At 31.0% G+C, this 17,844-nt stretch overlaps 2 protein-coding genes across 2 annotated transcripts; both read left to right on the forward strand.

The window, feature by feature from the left end:
• The first annotated feature begins 7,309 nt into the window (after positions 1–7,309).
• LOC114412072 (F-box protein PP2-A12-like) lies at positions 7,310–10,025 on the forward strand. The gene is made up of 3 exons (XM_028375844.1): positions 7,310–7,801; positions 7,892–8,010; positions 9,312–10,025. The coding sequence occupies exons 1-3, from the start codon at positions 7,325–7,327 to the stop codon at positions 9,739–9,741; spliced, it is 1,026 nt and encodes a 341-aa protein (XP_028231645.1). The 5' UTR covers positions 7,310–7,324; the 3' UTR covers positions 9,742–10,025.
• A 3,352-nt stretch (positions 10,026–13,377) lies between these two features.
• On the forward strand, positions 13,378–17,618 carry LOC114412073 (lysophospholipid acyltransferase 1-like). Its single transcript, XM_028375845.1, has 8 exons — positions 13,378–13,837; positions 13,935–13,990; positions 14,135–14,355; positions 14,570–14,978; positions 15,677–15,762; positions 16,147–16,210; positions 16,288–16,406; positions 16,552–17,618. Exons 1-8 carry the CDS (start codon positions 13,542–13,544, stop codon positions 16,690–16,692), a joined length of 1,392 nt encoding a protein of 463 aa, XP_028231646.1. The 5' UTR covers positions 13,378–13,541; the 3' UTR covers positions 16,693–17,618.
• The last annotated feature ends 226 nt before the right edge of the window (positions 17,619–17,844 follow it).

The raw sequence follows: 17,844 nt of genomic DNA on the forward strand, positions 1-17,844 counted from the left end.
AATTTAATTTAATAAAGAAAATTAAAAGTAGTATATGCAGCAAAATGAGAAAAATAGGACTCAAATATATTATAAAAAATTCATGACAACCCACCGAAAGTGACCTACAACTAAGCAAACATGAAGTTTTAATTCTAAGATCGATCGTTGATGTCTACATCAATATTTTTTAGCTGGACAAGTTACCCAAAGACTTGTCGTCTTTTATTTCTGCCTTTGTTTTGTCACCACTCGTTCAATCATGTGAGAATTTTTTGTTCTGGTGGGGAGAATTAAGATAAGGGACCAAGATAAGGACCGGGGAACTTGCCATTAATCATTGAATCATATTTGTTTGTTACACGTGGAGAGGTTATATCTGAAAGATATTTTGTCCCAAGGCTAATGGTTATTTATGAGGAGTAAGTTTTACTATTTTAATAAGCAACAAAATGAAACTTTTAGTTATACATGCAGAGGTGATAGTCTGAAATATGTAGAGTGAGTTTAAAAACAAGTAAATCAAATTTCCGAATTTTGTGAACGTCTGCACATAAGTTTCACATATTAAAACAAATTGATTTGCTTAATTTAGAAAAAGAATTGTGATTGGATTAGACTGATATTAGCGCAACTTAAAAAAATATTTACAAGTCACACTACAACACAAGAATATATAAAAATGATACTAATTCATAAGCCGATAATTTTACATATAAAAAAATGAAAAGTTTTACATATAAAATATAAAAAATGATAAGTTAAGAAAATTGAAAGACACAATAATTTATTGCATCTATAAGACACGTAGCTTCGTCTCTAATTACAAGTGAAGTATGATACGTAAGACACAATAATTTATTGCATCTATAAGGCACGAATCAAGGGTGTGAAATGCAATAATTGTATGAAATGCACACACATCACATTCATTAAAAGCATGCAATTATTCGTTCCTTAAACTTCTACTTTTTCATACGATGGTGCATTTCTTGCATTTCATAATTGTATGTAATGACAGTCAAAAAAACAAATTGTATGTAATGCACACATCACATTCATTAAATTCCATCACCTAGAGTTCTCTTTGTGATACATTTGGCGTTTGGACAACCTTGTATTTTTTATTTTTTTTAGATCCGACACAGATCAAGGGTATCTTTTATAATTAGTAGTTATAGTTATGAGCCTACCTCTTCTTTCTCTTTGCGCCGCAATCCCAGCCTTTCTACCTCAACCACCGCTCCACCAAACACCAGCGATGTCACCCTGAACCGCCGCCGCCGCCGCCGCGCCACCCAATCGGCGTCGCCTACCGCTCAACCTCATCAGTGACCAATCAAATTTCTCTACATTGCACATATAATATTCCACTATCCTGCATTTAATAAATACATTTGATTCCTCCATGCAAAATGTAAGCAAAACCACGAGCATGTAGTCTTCTCCCTTCGCGAACCCGATCCAGAGGCACATAAAAGTAATATTCATCCCTTTATACAAGCCCCAGGATTCACAGACCATTGAGCAAAAGAGTAATCAAAATTGCTATCATAACTCTTGATCCATGAACATGAATTAATTAAAATGTCTTGCATAGTACCTGTTTGTGAAAAGTTTTACCTATGAAGATGATATTGTTGTAGTCCATAATACCCAAGAAATGCAATCCCACACACTCCTCCATCTATCATTGGTTCTCTTGTTCTCAAAAAGAATCAAGTATTGCCAAAAATGCATCCCAGCTGAAGCTGGAAAAATCGTCTTTACCTTAAACCACCATTTCCAAATATCCATTACTAGTGGACAAGTGAAAATAACATGTTCCATTGTCTCACTCTTCTCCTTAACAAATTATCTGGCGCCGTCAATTTGTTCCTAAGTACCCTCCATAAAAAGAAATGTATCTTTGGGGGGACTTTCATTGACCACAAATTTTCAACTGTGTCGTCCTCCACTGTCAAGCCTTCTATATTGCATATAGTTAAGTAGGGCGATTGCACCAAATACACCCCAACACATCCTGAACCCACCTCCATGAATCCGAAACTTCTTTTACTATTCTCACCCCCTCTAACCCCCTAAATAACTCTTCCACCACAACTATATTCCCACTGCTTATTATCTCCTTTATGAATATCCTGAAACAACTTTAAGTAGATACACATAATTCCCTTAAAAATATCGTTTTGAGTTCTATTTGAGCTTTAGAGCTACAAGTACACCCCAACTTCAATATATGAAGACGACATCATATACACAACTCAAAGGTATTCGCTCAAAACCAATTGCATTCTAACTTCCATCATCTGATCTATTTGATATCATCGAAAGAGGTGAAATTTAGATAACAATTTTTTTAAAAATAAAAATAAATTTAATTTGTAAAGTTTATTTTTCTTTTCTTTTCATTTATAACGATTTTTTTTCCACTTCTTTTCATAACTAAAATAATGGGGCCATATAGTTGCCAGTGTTACCTTGTTGGATGATGGGAGCTTTTTTCTTTCTTTTATTTTTTTTTCGGTGCTTCAATATATATAGGAAATGTTATTTATATGATTGAATTGTACGGAGGAATGGCCACGGATACTAGTGTCTGGTTTTAGTTGCATATAGTATATAGTATATAAACTGTAGCTGTCAGCTTTATGAGTTGTAAAATGAAATTGTGGAAGAGGCCGGTGGCGCGATATAGATTAGGTAGAGGATAATAATTTAAGAAGGACAAAAGTGGTGGTGGAATGGGGAATTAAAATACCATATAAATGGAATGAGAACCAGATTTAGTATTACCTACCAAGAATACACATCATTATATAAAAATTATTTCTTGCTTAGCCCGTTTGCCGAAAGAAAAATGTGTTTGTTTTCGCTTTTATTTAATTGATAAAATCATGTATTTTAAAATGTTTAAAAGCGAGTTTTTTTTTTAATAGATGATGACTCGTCATTGAGTCAAATTATAGAAGGTTCACACCAGGAGTTCTACGGAATATATATATATATATATATATATATATATATATATAAACGAGATGAAGGGTGTGTCTAGTACGAAAGATAAAGATTGGTGAGAAATATGGTAGATAAAAATAGAAAATAGAAAAGAAGTGAGAAAAAGATAAACGGTACAAAATAAAAAAAAAATACAAGATAATAAATTATTTTTTGACAATCAATTGTTCAACTTCGGTAATCGACTATGTTATAGGAAAATTAGTTATTTTTGTTTTTTTAACAATGAGACAATGAATTATCAACGAAAATACTTTCTCAAATCCTTTTTAATTGTCATATTTTTTTTAAGTATTCCTGTTTTTATTTTTCTATCGTCTTCAAAGCTCAAGATATTATTAATTATTTTTTTATCAATTATATCCTTACTTTTTCCCTAATCTTTAATTAATGTAAAATATACACTTATTGTAAAATAAAAATAAAAAGGATAAATAATAACTATTTTATAAGAATAAAAAAATATTTCTTAATTTCTACGTAAAAATGTTAATTTATGTATATACACAATAACATAATTCATGATTTCTATTTGATTACTTATAACTTTTTAATTGAATTTACATATATTAAAAATATTATTAAATAAAAAATATAGTTATATCAAAATTTTAATGCTATTCATATATACATTATTTCATAATTTCTATAAGACCGGATTAAAAAAAATTGGGTACCAGACTGAATCAAATTTTGTTTAAAATTACAATTTCTATATTTTTATTGTGAAAAAATTAAGACATAGAATTATAATTATAAGTTAAATTCTAATTTTACTGAAAGTGATGATAACCCACGTATTAAGGTAGTGTTTAATTAAATTTTACCAACATAATACTTTTATCGTATTAGTTATTATATTAGTAAAGGCTAAAATATGTTTGGTTACTCTTAAATTTTAAAAAATATTAATTTGATTTTTATAAAAAATTATATTAATTTGACTCCTGTCAAAATAAAATATATATTTTGTTGGTCCATGGTTATAAGTCTGTTATACAATAATTTGACATGACAAATAAACTTATATGTGTAATTTAATTATAAATGAATTAAATAATTTATGACGATTATAAGTTAAAATTTCCTAAAAATAAATTAAACAATTTCTTATGGTTAAATTCTCTCAAAACTTGTAATTTTTCATCACATACATGATTTTCTAATACTTTAATGAGATTAGAAAAAAAGATGAAATAATAGTGAGGTCTACTATTTTCTAAGTGTGTTTAAAAAGGTAAAAAAAAATTAATTAAGTCATTTAATCATGTCAAATAACCATTTAAGAAAATTACCATCAAAGATCAATAAAAATATTTTTATTTTTATAGGAACTAAATTAATATAATTTTTTTATAAAAATTAAAATTAATATTTTTTAAACTTTACAGGAACTAGTAATATATTTTTAGTAGAAAATATATATTTATTTGAGTCAACAGAGACTCTTAAGTGTAATCATAATATAATTTAAATTAATTTATAAATATGTTGATATTTTTCTATATCGTACTATTAGTTATTATATTAGTAAATGTAATATATTTTGAGTAGAAAATATATATTTATTTGAGTCAACAGAGTCTCTTAAATCCAATCATAATAAAATTAAATGACATCATGGGTGTATTTGTTAAATATCTGTTATAATAAAATTATTTAATGTCATTGCTTAAATTTGTAAAATTAAAGTATGGTACTTTTTAAAGTTTTGTTTGGTCTTATGAGATTGTATTATTTTAGTTTATTAGTTTTTTTTTTAATTTGTGAGATCGAAGCACTTTAAATTTACATTTAGTTTCTAAATTTAATAATCTCGATTCATATAATTGTGTGAAATATTTGAATAATTTTAATTTTGACCTTTAAATTATATCTTTGAAGAAATTATTAAAAATAAATAAAAATTATAATCAACTATGGTTTAATTTTTTTACTTATATCCATGTATATTCACAAGTATCCACTTAACAATTACTTGTACGCACACAGGATGAGCAAAGAATGGATATTTATCCATGTGGTAGTCATTCTTAAACTTAAAATTATGTTTAAGGGATCCAAGTAAATTTCATTCAATCTAGTATAATTTACTTTTTTTTTATACTGTTATCATTAATTCTTAATATCTTTAAATGCAAGTTTGACTTGGAAAAAATAACTACTAGTTTCCAATATTATATTTTATGCTAACCCCTTTAACGAAAAAACAACAACCATTATCCCGATTGTGACCTGTATTTGTTGAATTACAGTAATTATCAATAATGAGGCATGCTTTTAATATTTATTAGTTTTATTTTTTTAATCCTTCTTATCAATAATATTAAATATTAATATTTTTTAACCATTATAGTTAAAGTCTTTGATTTTTTTTTGGGACTTTGAGATATCTCACGGCTTAAGAGACTAACATTCAATATAAGATTTAGTCACATTTGAATTTATCATTTATTTCCAAAAATATATTATGTGGGGTCAAAGTTGAAGTTTTCTCTTATTAATTCACTTGTGTTACCAATTGAACTGCATTTATTAGATTAATTATTAATATATTTAACTACAAGTTTAATTGAAAAGAAAAACGACAAGTTTTTAATATTTTTTTAACCTCTTTAGGAAAATTGGCTTAAAAAATAAGGATAAATGATAATTTTCATTCTTGAACATGCAAATAGTTGAAAAATTTATCTTTAAAAGATTAAAATTCAAAATTTAACCCCCAAAAATATAAAAAGTGTGAAACTTATCCGATTCTTAACTTTCATCAGTTATCGCTAATAAAATAGCTTAAGTGACAACAAAATTGATTGTCAATGTGACCATGTTGGATAGATTATACAAAAATGTCAGTATTTATTTTTTTTTTTAAAAATATTAGTAACTTTTTTTACTAAAATATCAATAAGTTTTCATCGGACAAAAATGTCAATAAGTTATTATTATTGAACCAAAATGTCACTAATTTTATATTGTATCAAAATGTTAATAATTTCTTGTTAGATTTAAATATGAGTATGTTTCTATTAGACTAATTTGTTAGACCCTAAATTTCATTTCATTTAAGTGTAAAATATAATTTTAGGCTAAATTTCTCTCAAATTTTGAATTTTAATATTTCGGGATGAATTTATCATCGATTTACACATTCAGGAATGAAAATGACTATTTATTCTTTTTTATTGGCAACTCAAAATGTGTGACTCATTTGACTTGAATTTGTAGAATTGATATGATACACTAAATAAATTTGGAAAAGAATAAAAAACCTTAATTACAATTATATTTTAATCAAGATTGTAAGGTTATTTTTTAAAGAAGAAGATATATGTGCATAAAAAAATTGCCTAAAAAAACAAATAGTTTTAAAAAATTTACTTTATTATTATTTAGAATGTAAATGTATTCATTCATTTTAGGTAAATTAAAATGATAGTTTAAAAATTATGAAATTTATAGATCAATTTAATATATAATTACTTTATGAATTTATTTCATTTTAAGTCTGTTATACTTTCATTTGAAATATAATATATATATATATATTGTTTATTAAAAAAATAGTGACTTTTTGATATTTAGTTTTAATATTTAAGTATATGTTATTTAATTTGTTTCAAAATTTACAATAATATAAAACACCTAAAGAAAAGTGCTTGATTACGTTAATTAGATTTTTATTGGAAAAAATTTGTTATTTAATGTTTAATATTATATCATATTTCAGTCTTGTATTAATTTTTAAACCGTTTTATATAATCATATTAGTATATTTGTTTTACTAATAAACATTTGGAGTCTAATAAATTAATGTAATAGAAATATGTTGATATTTAGGTTTAATAAAAAATTACTAATATTTAATGGAAAGGTATTGACATTTTAGTCTAAAAAAAATTATTAATATTTTCATTCAATAAAAAATACTAATATTTAAGTTCAATAATGATTACTTCGTGACATTTTTGTCCAATTTACTTAATATGATCACATTAATAATCAATTTTGTAATAAATTCGTTCTTTTGTATCTTATAAAATATTTTATTAATGGTAACGGACGAAAATTAACTCTGAAATAAATTTGTCACATCTTTTACGTTTTTGTAAATTAAATTTTAAATTTTAATCTTTTAAGAACGAATTTATCAATAATTTACAAATTCATGAATAAAATTGACTTTTTTAAAAAAATAAGTTTTAAATATTTTGATTTAAACCTCTTTAACGGAAAGAGAACAAACAATGATTATCGGGTTAGTATTGGTACTAGTTACGGTTGAATTACGGCAATTATTACAAGATTACAGTGATGGTATATAATTGAGATGCGCGTGCATTCCGTCAAGTCCAAGTCAGATACCGCTGTCTGGCGGAAACAGAGAAAGGCACAAAACCAAGTCCCTCTTCTTACCTACAAACTCACAACCTTTTCCTTCCGCCATATAAAATCTACTATTATTTCTCATTTTCATTTCAACGTAACGTTGATGGGTCTTCGCTTTTCGTCTTCCGAGGCGGCGGCGTCGGAATCGGCATCGCCATCGTCCAGTTTGGGCGAATTGCCCGAGAGCTGCGTCGCCCAGATCATGACCTACATGGATCCGCCCCAGATTTGCAAGCTCGCAACCCTCAATCGCGCTTTTCGCGGCGCTTCCTCCGCCGATTTCGTCTGGGAGTCGAAGCTGCCGCCCAATTACGACATCCTTCTCCGCCGCATCTTCGCCGATTTCCCCTCCCATTTGGGAAAGAGGGGGATTTACGCCAGGCTTTGCAGGCTCAATTCTCTCGATGACGGCACCAAGGTAATAATAATATTAATAATAACATTGTTTTGGTTTTTTGATGTGATGAGAGGAAGTGGAGTTGAAGAGAGAGTTTTGTGTGTTGTGCAGAAAGTTTGGCTGGATCGTGGCATGGGTAAACTGTGTTTGTGCGTTTCGGCCAAGGGACTCTCCATAACCGGGATTGATGATAGAAGATACTGGAACCATATCCCCACTGACGAATCTAGGTAACATTTTCATTCCTTTTCTTTTATTATTGATTTATATTAATTAACTAATTAGTACTGTGTTATGCTGTTTGAGGGAGGGGTTGGGAAAAACTAATGATGACAAAATAGACAACAAAAGGAGAGGGACAAATAGAATTTGGTTAAGGGTCTGTTTGTGCTACAAGATCATGAGAAGGGGGGGAAATTAAATGTTAACTCATTTTCACCCTTGGTTGCAACTTTGCTTCAAAATCATTACCACTCCGTCCTGAATTTTCTTCCCCCTTCCAATGTTTCAACTGCTTAATCAAGCCAACCCTGGGGCCTCAGTACTCGTCACATAGCAATCCTTAAGGAACCCCATCTTGGTTATCTACCAACGTTAAATTACTCAAACATAAAACTCCTAATAATCGAAAGTGTTAAGTTAAAAAAACCCTACCTTGTAACCGTGAAGTACTAAAGAGGTTCCAAAATTACAATCAATTGAATCCCAAGTGTATTATACCATATACCTAATGCTGTTATTCATATTCCATTCCGCATCCTTTATGATGATCCATTTATCTGCTAACCTTTTAGTTTATAATTTTATCCCTTGTTTGAAGACGTTAAAGATGCTATATATGTTATTCAAAGAGTGTGACTATTTTTGCTACAATCTTTTGTTAAAATTTATTTCCTACTGTGTCACTCTCTGCCACTGGATTCTTTTGTATTCATTGCAATAATGAAATCATTTCAACCATAGGATGAGTTCAATAAACTGATTAAAGATTTTAATCTTTTTTTAATGCGTGAACTATGAAGTTAAAAGAGGCTAACTGGGATTGTAAAAGGCTTTAAATTATGATTGCGACTATGTTGTGAAAAATTGCAGACGTATGTGGATGATGTCACTGTAAATTGTAATTGCAGTTGTGGAGGCCTAAAAGACTTTGTTATTGTGGTTGTGACCACAATTTAAAACCATGACTATTGCAACAAATATGTATTCATGTTTTAGTGTATTATTACCTAGAATTTTTGGTGACTATTATTTTCCCCATGTTCAGAAGTCTTCTGGCTGTAAATTCACCTATCATGACAAACTTGTAGCTTTTGGTATTGTTCTGTGTTGGCTGAAATTTGTTCTTGACTTGTGATGCTGTGGAGGAAAACATTTACATGCTAATGAAGATTGCACTGCTTTTTCTATTGTTATTCTGGTTGGTGATGCAAGTTCTAGTAGTTTAATTGCCAAAATAAGTCTAGTTTAAATGTCGAATTGCTTTAATAGAGCCTTGGAGTAAAGCCAGTGTGATCTCCTTCAATTGCAGATTCAGCAGTGTTGCATACCTCCAGCAAATCTGGTGGTTTCAAGTGGATGGGGAAGTTGAGTTCCCATTTCCAGCTGGGAAATACAGCGTATTCTTCAGAATACATCTGGGGCGAGCCGGCAAGAGGTTTGGACGACGAGTTTGCAACACGGAGCATGTTCATGGGTGGGACAAAAAGCCTGTTCGTTTCCAGCTATGGACTTCAGATGGACAGTATGTTGCGTCCCAGTGTTTTCTGAACGGACCAGGTAAATGGATCTTTTACCATGCAGGCGATTTTGTTGTCGAGGATGGCAATGCATCAACAAAAGTTAAATTCTCTATGACTCAGATTGATTGCACACATACTAAAGGTGGTCTCTGTTTAGATTCTGTGCTCGTATATCCAAGTGAATTCAGAAAGGTTAAAGCATTTTTAAACTACTCTTAACCTTTGCTATAAATACATATGAATGTATACTAGTATTTATATGTATAGAGCGTAGGCCGCGTCAGGAGGAATAGAGAATCGAGTTTTTAATATGGTTCTTTAAGGTTTAGAATTTTGTAGAAGCAAGAGGTGATGTTTATATGTATAAATATTTGTTTAATTTGTTTGGAAGACTGGAACATTCTATCATAACCTTATCTGGTGAAGAATATTATATACTTGTGGCAGATGGAACAATAAAGACCATTTGATGACAATGAAACGTGGATCATAGTGGAAGAAAACGAATTGAGTGGACTACTTTTTGGGATAAAGTCGATTATACTTTATAGTTTACTTGAAACTTGATATTCCTTTCTACTTGTTCACTGCCCCCACGTTTTAGGGTTTGCTTGGTTTTCTGTCGGGAGAACCTCGACGTATTTTCGAAAAATAAAACTGAAAAAGTCTCATGTTAGGTTTTTAAGTGGATCCGATTATAAATTGGGTGTTGTCTTAATTTTACCTTAAAATTCAGTTTGAAATGGAAGAGAAAAATGATTGTTTTTGTGAACTCAGTTTTCAAAATGAAACTCGTTCGAGTTTTGAGTTTGGAAATTATACTTCAAATATGTACTTAATATAATTCAAGTTAATCTCTATCGTTTGAACTTGTCTGGTAGTGTTTGGTTGATCTTTAGCGTGCATTTTATATTCTACTAGTAACCCTATTAATTCTGTGATCGGTACACTTATGGAGTCAACCATCAACCTCTGTAGTGCGTCCAGTGTGTCATCAATTACAATGGCTAAAAATATTAAGATATAACGTAAACAACTCTGTAAAGAGAGTATAACAAGAGTTTTTTTTTTTTTTTTTTAAAGCAAAGATAATCATCTCATTTCATTCATAACATGAGAAAGAATACAATGTGAAATATAATGTATATTATTTTCTTTTTTTGACTACTTTTTTAAGATATGTATGATTTAAAATGGATGAAAATTTGACATATTTTTATTGTGGAAAGTTTATCATATTAATAAGTTTCATAAATTTGATTAGCTATTTTTTAATATAATTTAATTTAAATGATGAGAAAAAGTATATAAAATTTAATGAAATAATATTTTAGTAAAATAGTAAAGATCAAACCAAACCATAAAATATTACTTTGATTCAAATTTTATTTTAAATAAAAACTAAATCAAACTAAATCACATGTGTTTTATAAGTTTAATTTAAATAATTTTTTTTGAATAATCAAATCAAACCGAATCATGCACACTTTTACTAAAGACTATGTGTTTGAGATTTTCTGCTGGCATTTAAATGCCATAAACCTGGTACTTCCCATACTTTTTTAACTTTATCACAACCAAACATTTTCAATATTTGAATTGCAGTAAGAGCAAAGACTTGTACCGCTAACACCTTTTTCTGCAAATGGTGTCTTGTTGGAAGACAATAACGAAGGAGACGCTAAAGAAACTGCTTTACCTTAGGAGGGATGTTGAGACGCCATACCAAAGACTAGTTGCCTTCTTCTTTGAGATTTATTATAAGGGTTTTAATAAGTTTTAAATGTACCATAAACAAGAGCTCTAAACATAAAGAGATGATATATTTACAATCATTTTTACAATAATTTATACAACATTTTTATGTGTTTATCATTTTCTGCGATATCATTTATTACATATCAAAATTTTCTCTCTTCTTACTTTTCTTCCTTTCTCTTTCTCTTCGTTGTAATTTTTGTTATACAAATATCATTTCTCAAACATAAATACTTGGTATATAGGTAAAACTGAATGAGACAATCAATTTTTTTAATTAACATAATTTAGATCTTTGATTCTCCTGTGTAACCTTAAGATATTCTAAAAAACTTAAATTTATTGAACTGATTATATGATTACTTATCAATTCAAGATTTAGTTACATTTAAAATTATATGTCCCTCTGTTTCAAAAAAAAAAAAAAAACTTCATGTCTCTCCTCAATGATATATTTTTTAAATATAATAATCTTGGTTCTAAAATAGTAACGTATCTAAATATTTTCTTTTATAATAGGACGAAATTTAGGTACAATTTTTAAGATGTTTTTTTTTTATGTTCTTCCATTAAAATTGAACATTCACTTCAGCAATCAACATAATTTTAAATGTTAACTTTTATTGTGCAAACTATCGAGGTAAATTTTGATTTTAATTTAGAAAACATAAAAAACATATAAGAAATTTGTATTGAAATATTATTTTTTATAAGACAAAACCCAGGTACAAATCTTTACTTATTTTTTATATTTTTTTCCAAACAAAATTGGAGCTTTACCTCAGTATTCAACGTATACTTTAAATGTCAACCTTTATTGGATGAGTTATCAACGTGAAACTCTAATTTTAATTAGACAACACCACCAAATATATCTTAAAAACTATATATAAATATTATCCCAAGTAAATGATAAACGACAAGAGGTATCCAATATAATGCTACCATAATATGTTGGCCCATACTGCTGAGTCGGGCTAAACTCTAAATTTCCACCCAAACGTTGCAGGCTATTGCTTCCTGTACTTCCCAGTTCAGTTGCTTTCTACACTTCCTTTTTATCTTTTGGAATAGTCAATTCAAAATGTAAAATTACATTCTAGAATATATATATATATATATATATATTACTTCTGGAATGACCAATCCGGATGATAAAAAAATCATTTTAAAAAGAGTGCAGGAAGCAATTTGAGAAGTACAGGAGGAAGCAACAGCCATCGTTACATCCTGCGGCCTAAATTGATTAGTTTGGGATTTAGTCCATTTCCGAGTTCCATCTTTCTTGGGCTTCTGCGTGAGATCTTGCAGTGAAATCATTGGCCAAGATACAACATAATAAAGGGAGTTGCTATTCTCACCCCCTAAATATTTTCTTGTCATTTTAAAGCTGAGTCATTTAAGGGTGCATCATTTAAGGATCGTCTAAAATTATACCATTGGAGCAAAATATGTATGAGTTATTTAACTATGAAGTAACATTGTGGGAGTCAATTAACAAGAGATAAAAACTTAAAATGAGTTGCATAAATTGCACCCACTGAAAATATTCTTATTAAAATAAAAATCAACCGCTTATTTATTGGGTTTTGTTTTACCCAAGAGCATAAAAACGTTAGTACTAAAGTTGAGCAAAATCCCTGCCAACTTGAGGTCACAATGAGAACGGGTAGGATTTTGATAAAATCCTATAATATTCATTTCCATACTTATGTCTAATAAAAAAATACTCATACCTGGTCACATATTCACTTGGATAATAACTTTAATATTAAATACCTATACACCTATATTCATACTCTGTGATCCATAATTATGTATAAAGTTAATAAATATATAAAAATATATTAATAAGGAAAATGACTACAATTGTTTTTTTTTGGGCAGAAAAAACAGGTTTTATTTTGTTTTACCAAGAACAATTAATTGGATTAAAGTTTTAACAATCGTAAGTAAAAAAAAAATAGACGGAGTTTCCAAAGAAGACAGTACGAAAGATCCGTAAGAAGTTGAGGTCACGCAAAGGAGGATGGTATTACCGTATTAGGAATTCCAAAGTTAAGGAAAGTGATAGGTAATTTTATCAGTGATTTAGGATTTGAATTATAATTAATTTTTAGATATAGAATAAATTATGATACATGTAATTATAACATTTGAGGAAGTTTATTAAGAGGTTCAATCGAGGTGTGTTCAGTTGAAGAAGCCATAAATAAATCTTCTTAGCTTCCATCAAATCTCACACTCTCATTCTTAGAGCCATGGCCATGGATTCCATGGCCGCTTCCATCGGAGTCTCGGTCCCCGTGCTACGCTTCCTCCTCTGCTTCGCCGCCACCGTGCCCCTCAGCTTCCTCTGCCGCCTCCTCCCCCGCGGCCTCCCCAAGCACCTCTACTCCGCCGCCGTCGGCGTCGCCCTCTCCTACCTCTCCTTCGGCGTCTCCTCCAACCTCCACTTCCTCGTCCCCATGTTCCTCGGCTACGCCTCCATGCTCCTCTTTCGTCCCCGATGCGGCATCCTCACCTTCTTCCTCGGATTCGGCTACCTCATTGGCTGGTTCGTACAATCGAGATCTATTTTGTCATAATCTCATCACAATTCAATTCTACTTCTCTTTGACCTCGCTCCGCGTTTGCGTTTCTCTCTTCTGCAGCCACGTGTATTACATGAGCGGTGACGCATGGAAGGAAGGTGGCATCGATGCCACTGGTAAGCGCCAATTAATTATTTATTTATTTTTTGAATTGAGGAATGAGGGAATTGACTGATTAGTAGTATTTCACTGGTAACGTTATTTTTTGGTGATGGTTGGTTGGTTTGGTCATTAATTGTGGTTGGTTGGTTTCGGAATAGGGGCTTTAATGGTTTTGACGCTCAAGGTTATCTCCTGTGCGGTTAATTACAACGATGGATTGCTGAAAGAGGAGGGTTTGCGTGAGGCTCAGAAGAAGTACCGTTTGATCAAATTGCCTTCCTTGATTGAGTACATTGGTTACTGCCTCTGCTGCGGGAGTCACTTTGCTGGTCCTGTTTATGAAATGAAGGATTATCTTGATTGGACTGAAGGAAAAGGGGTATTGTTTATTATTCTGATTCTGGTTAATAAGAATTTAGCAGATTGCACTGGCATTGAAATATTGAATGCTGAATTCTCCTTAGATTTGAACTGAAGAAATTCAGTAGCAGAGCAGTTACTCATTTTTTTTTATGCTGACAAGTTATGAATGACTGTTCTCATATTTGTTATTTCAATTCCTTATAGTCTTTATTGTATGCGGTTATTGGCAGATTTGGAGCACTGAAGCAAAAGGGCCATTGCCATCACCTTATGGGGCAACCCTCCGGGCTCTTCTCCAAGCTGGTTTTTGCATGGCCATGTATTTGAACCTCGTGCCTCATTTTCCTCTGTCCAAGTTTACTGATCCTACCTACCATGAATGGTGTTTCTGGAAAAAATTAAGTTATCAGTATATGTCTGGCTTTACTGCACGTTGGAAGTATTATTTTATCTGGTCAATTTCAGAAGCTTCTATTATAATCTCTGGCCTGGGTTTCAGTGGCTGGACTGATTCGTCCCCACCGAAGCCTTGCTGGGACCGGGCCAAAAATGTAGATATAATAGGTGTTGAGTTTGCAAAGAGTGCAGTTACTATTCCAGCTGTGTGGAATATTCAAGTCAGCACCTGGCTTCGTCATTGTGAGTTTCTTGCTAATGAGATTGAATGCTTTTATTGCAGGGTTTGGTTTGCTAGCTCAGTAGGATATAATAGCCATCATTCAATTTAGGCATGGAACTTAGTTTACGGTCCTAGATGCATCATTTATAAGTTCTGGTAACAATTTGGCCATAGTATTTTTTAGGTGGTAACATGTATGGTTCTTTAATTAACATCTGAATTTGGATGGACTTATCAATTAGCACTTAATGGAAAATATAATAAAAAAAGGTAAAATGAATTTAGTTTATCCTATAAGTTAATCAGCTTTTGGAGAAGTTAAATGAAAGAGCTTTTATAGAAGTTGAAGTACATAAGTTGATTTTTGACTTGTGAAAGAAGCTTTATTAATTTTACTTTTTTTATTTTATTCTCCTATAACTATAAGTGCTTACTAAGAAGTTATAAAAAAAGGACTTAGTCTGAACTTTGTATCAGGGATTAGTTGGGTCATATTAATAACCTCTCTTCTTGAGTTAGAACATGGTTTTTGTTTACACTAAATTATAGCATGATCAAGCTATCAACAATTGATTTTCAATATTTTATTTTTTTGTTCTTATACTGTAGACTTAGCTAGATGCAAAATTTCACCAAAAAAAAAGCTATATGCAAAATTGATGTAGATTACATATTTACATGTCATTCATAAATCTTGTTGTTGTTTGGGTTTTGGTAGATGTTTACGAAAGGCTTATTCAGACTGGGAAGAAACCTGGTTTCATTCAGCTACTTGCCACCCAGACCGTTAGTGCTGTTTGGCATGTGAGTAAATTTTATCTGTATTTTTAATTGATTGTTTTTTCTATTGCTACTGTATCTTGGTATCTGCATCATTATTGCTTTGAGCTTACTATAATTGCAAATGTATGTCTGGTTTTTCTTTGGAATAACTAATTGTTAGACAAAACAGTTATTGCACTTGTGAATAAGCAGTATGTGATAGTTGATGTGAGTTTTACATATATCTATTAATTTCTTCTACTACGTTATTTGGAAGAATAAAAAAGGATCCACTTTAGAAAGTTGAAGAAGAAACTGTTGCATGAAACAACTTTGTGTGCTGGTATTTTATATTGTCGATTGATTTTTTATGTGTAAGGATTTGTTACATAATTTTTTTCTGACATTTTGATTTTATCATTGTAGGGCTTGTACCCTGGATACATAATATTCTTTGTTCAGTCAGCATTAATGATTGCTGGTTCCAGAGGTATATGTTGAATTTTGCTCATTTGCTGTTCTTTCTTTAGTAAGTTAACTTGAGTTGCTGTGTTTCTTTTGAAACAGTCATTTACAGATGGCAGCAAGCCGTGCCTCCGACGATGTCTCTGGTTAAGAATGTGTTGGTGTTTACAAATTTTGCTTATACACTTTTGGTTCTAAATTACTCCTGCGTTGGTTTCATGGTTCGTCCTTTTTCTCCCCTGCCACCCCCCGCCACCCACTGAAACACATTAACACACACACACATTCAATATCTCTTCTCAGACTAAAAACATACCAATATGGATTTCAAAGTTATTTTTACAAGTTTTCTATATGTTTGAATAGGTGTTAAGTCTGCATGAAACCCTTGCCTCATATGGAAGCGTGTATTACGTTGGAACTATTATTCCTGTTGTTCTGATTCTTCTTGCCAAAGTAATCAAACCTGGAAAGCCTGCCAGATCTAAAGCTCGGAAGGAACAGTGAGGTAGAAAATGCTGTTTATTCTTGTTGGAAATTTTGAAATCAGATTAGGAGAAAGCGAGAGAACGGGTTTCCAGTTTCCACAGGTTTTCTGCCCCTGGTTTTCAACCTTGTAACAGCTCCTTTGGTCCTGAAAATGGTTGGGCGCTTTCATACTCTTGCCTTTAGCATTGAATTGTATTTCTGTGATAAGAAACATCTTGTTGGCAGGTTTGATAAAAGCAGTTATTGAAGACATGTTAGAAACATTTGTATTTCGGTGATTTCTCTCTACTTTCAGCTCTGATTCCCAACAATTACTGCAAGAGGCTCTAGTTTTCAAATGTTAACTGTAGACAAATATGCAGATACTCTGATGTATGACAGTATAACTGTACTATCTAGTATTCATTTCTCCAAGCCACTTTCTTTTCATTTTGTACAAAAATGATACCCGCCTTGTTGGACATAAAGTATGGGCACTGTTACTAAGAAAATTTTGGATCGGAACTGCCTATCATAGGTCTTCAGAATTTTATATTTTTTCCTGAAATGTCTGGGACAGTGCTTACCTAACTGACCTAAGGATATCTAAACTCTGTAGGTTTAGAATGCCCTGAAAATCTCTTTTGCCTTAAGACTGAGATATACGATAAGGTGAGCTAGTATTCTTTTGCATGTATGGCCTCTAATTGCCTATTTCAAGTGTTTCTAGACCATGCCAATAAGAAGAAAAAAAGGAACAGGGAGGGAGAGCGAGAAGTCTCCATAACGTTAAGTTTGTTGAAGGTGAAATGAGATATTCAATCCAATCGAAGTACCATTCTCGTCTTAATCTATTCCTGACGTATCAGCTGGTTTCTCTGGAATTTTAGTTCTTAAAATGTCACTAATGCAAACAAATGAACATGGTGTTGGACTTATTTTATAATGATGATGGGATTCCAAGATTTCTTTTTGTGTTGGTGAATAAGATTTGCACATCCTTATAACAAATTTCAGTATTTTTAGAGTGAAATAAGTGTTACTCATTTTTATGCAGGCATGTCTCTTATTACTTTGTGACATATGCCTATTTTGTGATATATTTCTATTATTAGAGTGAAATAAGTGTTACCCATTTTGTGTCTTGTGTGGACCACTTAGTGCATGTGCATGCCTTGTATTACCGTTCTG

This window comes from Glycine soja, chromosome 5 (assembly GCF_004193775.1).
Source record: "Glycine soja cultivar W05 chromosome 5, ASM419377v2, whole genome shotgun sequence".
NCBI classification, from domain to species: Eukaryota; Viridiplantae; Streptophyta; class Magnoliopsida; order Fabales; family Fabaceae; genus Glycine; species Glycine soja.

What these genes read in the sequence shown, in the direction of transcription:
- LOC114412073 (XM_028375845.1), top strand. Translation starts at nt 13,542, where the DNA reads ATGGCCATGGATTCCATGGCCGCTTCCATCGGAGTCTCGGTCCCCGTG. An exon ending in TTCGGCTACCTCATTGGCTG is followed by an intron (nt 13,838 to 13,934) that starts GTTCGTACAATC and finishes TCTCTTCTGCAG; the next exon opens with CCACGTGTATTACATGAGCG. An exon ending in AATGATTGCTGGTTCCAGAG is followed by an intron (nt 16,211 to 16,287) that starts GTATATGTTGAA and finishes CTTTTGAAACAG; the next exon opens with TCATTTACAGATGGCAGCAA.
- LOC114412072 (XM_028375844.1), top strand. Translation starts at nt 7,325, where the DNA reads ATGCGCGTGCATTCCGTCAAGTCCAAGTCAGATACCGCTGTCTGGCGG. An exon ending in CTCTCGATGACGGCACCAAG is followed by an intron (nt 7,802 to 7,891) that starts GTAATAATAATA and finishes TGTGTTGTGCAG; the next exon opens with AAAGTTTGGCTGGATCGTGG. An exon ending in ATCCCCACTGACGAATCTAG is followed by an intron (nt 8,011 to 9,311) that starts GTAACATTTTCA and finishes CTTCAATTGCAG; the next exon opens with ATTCAGCAGTGTTGCATACC.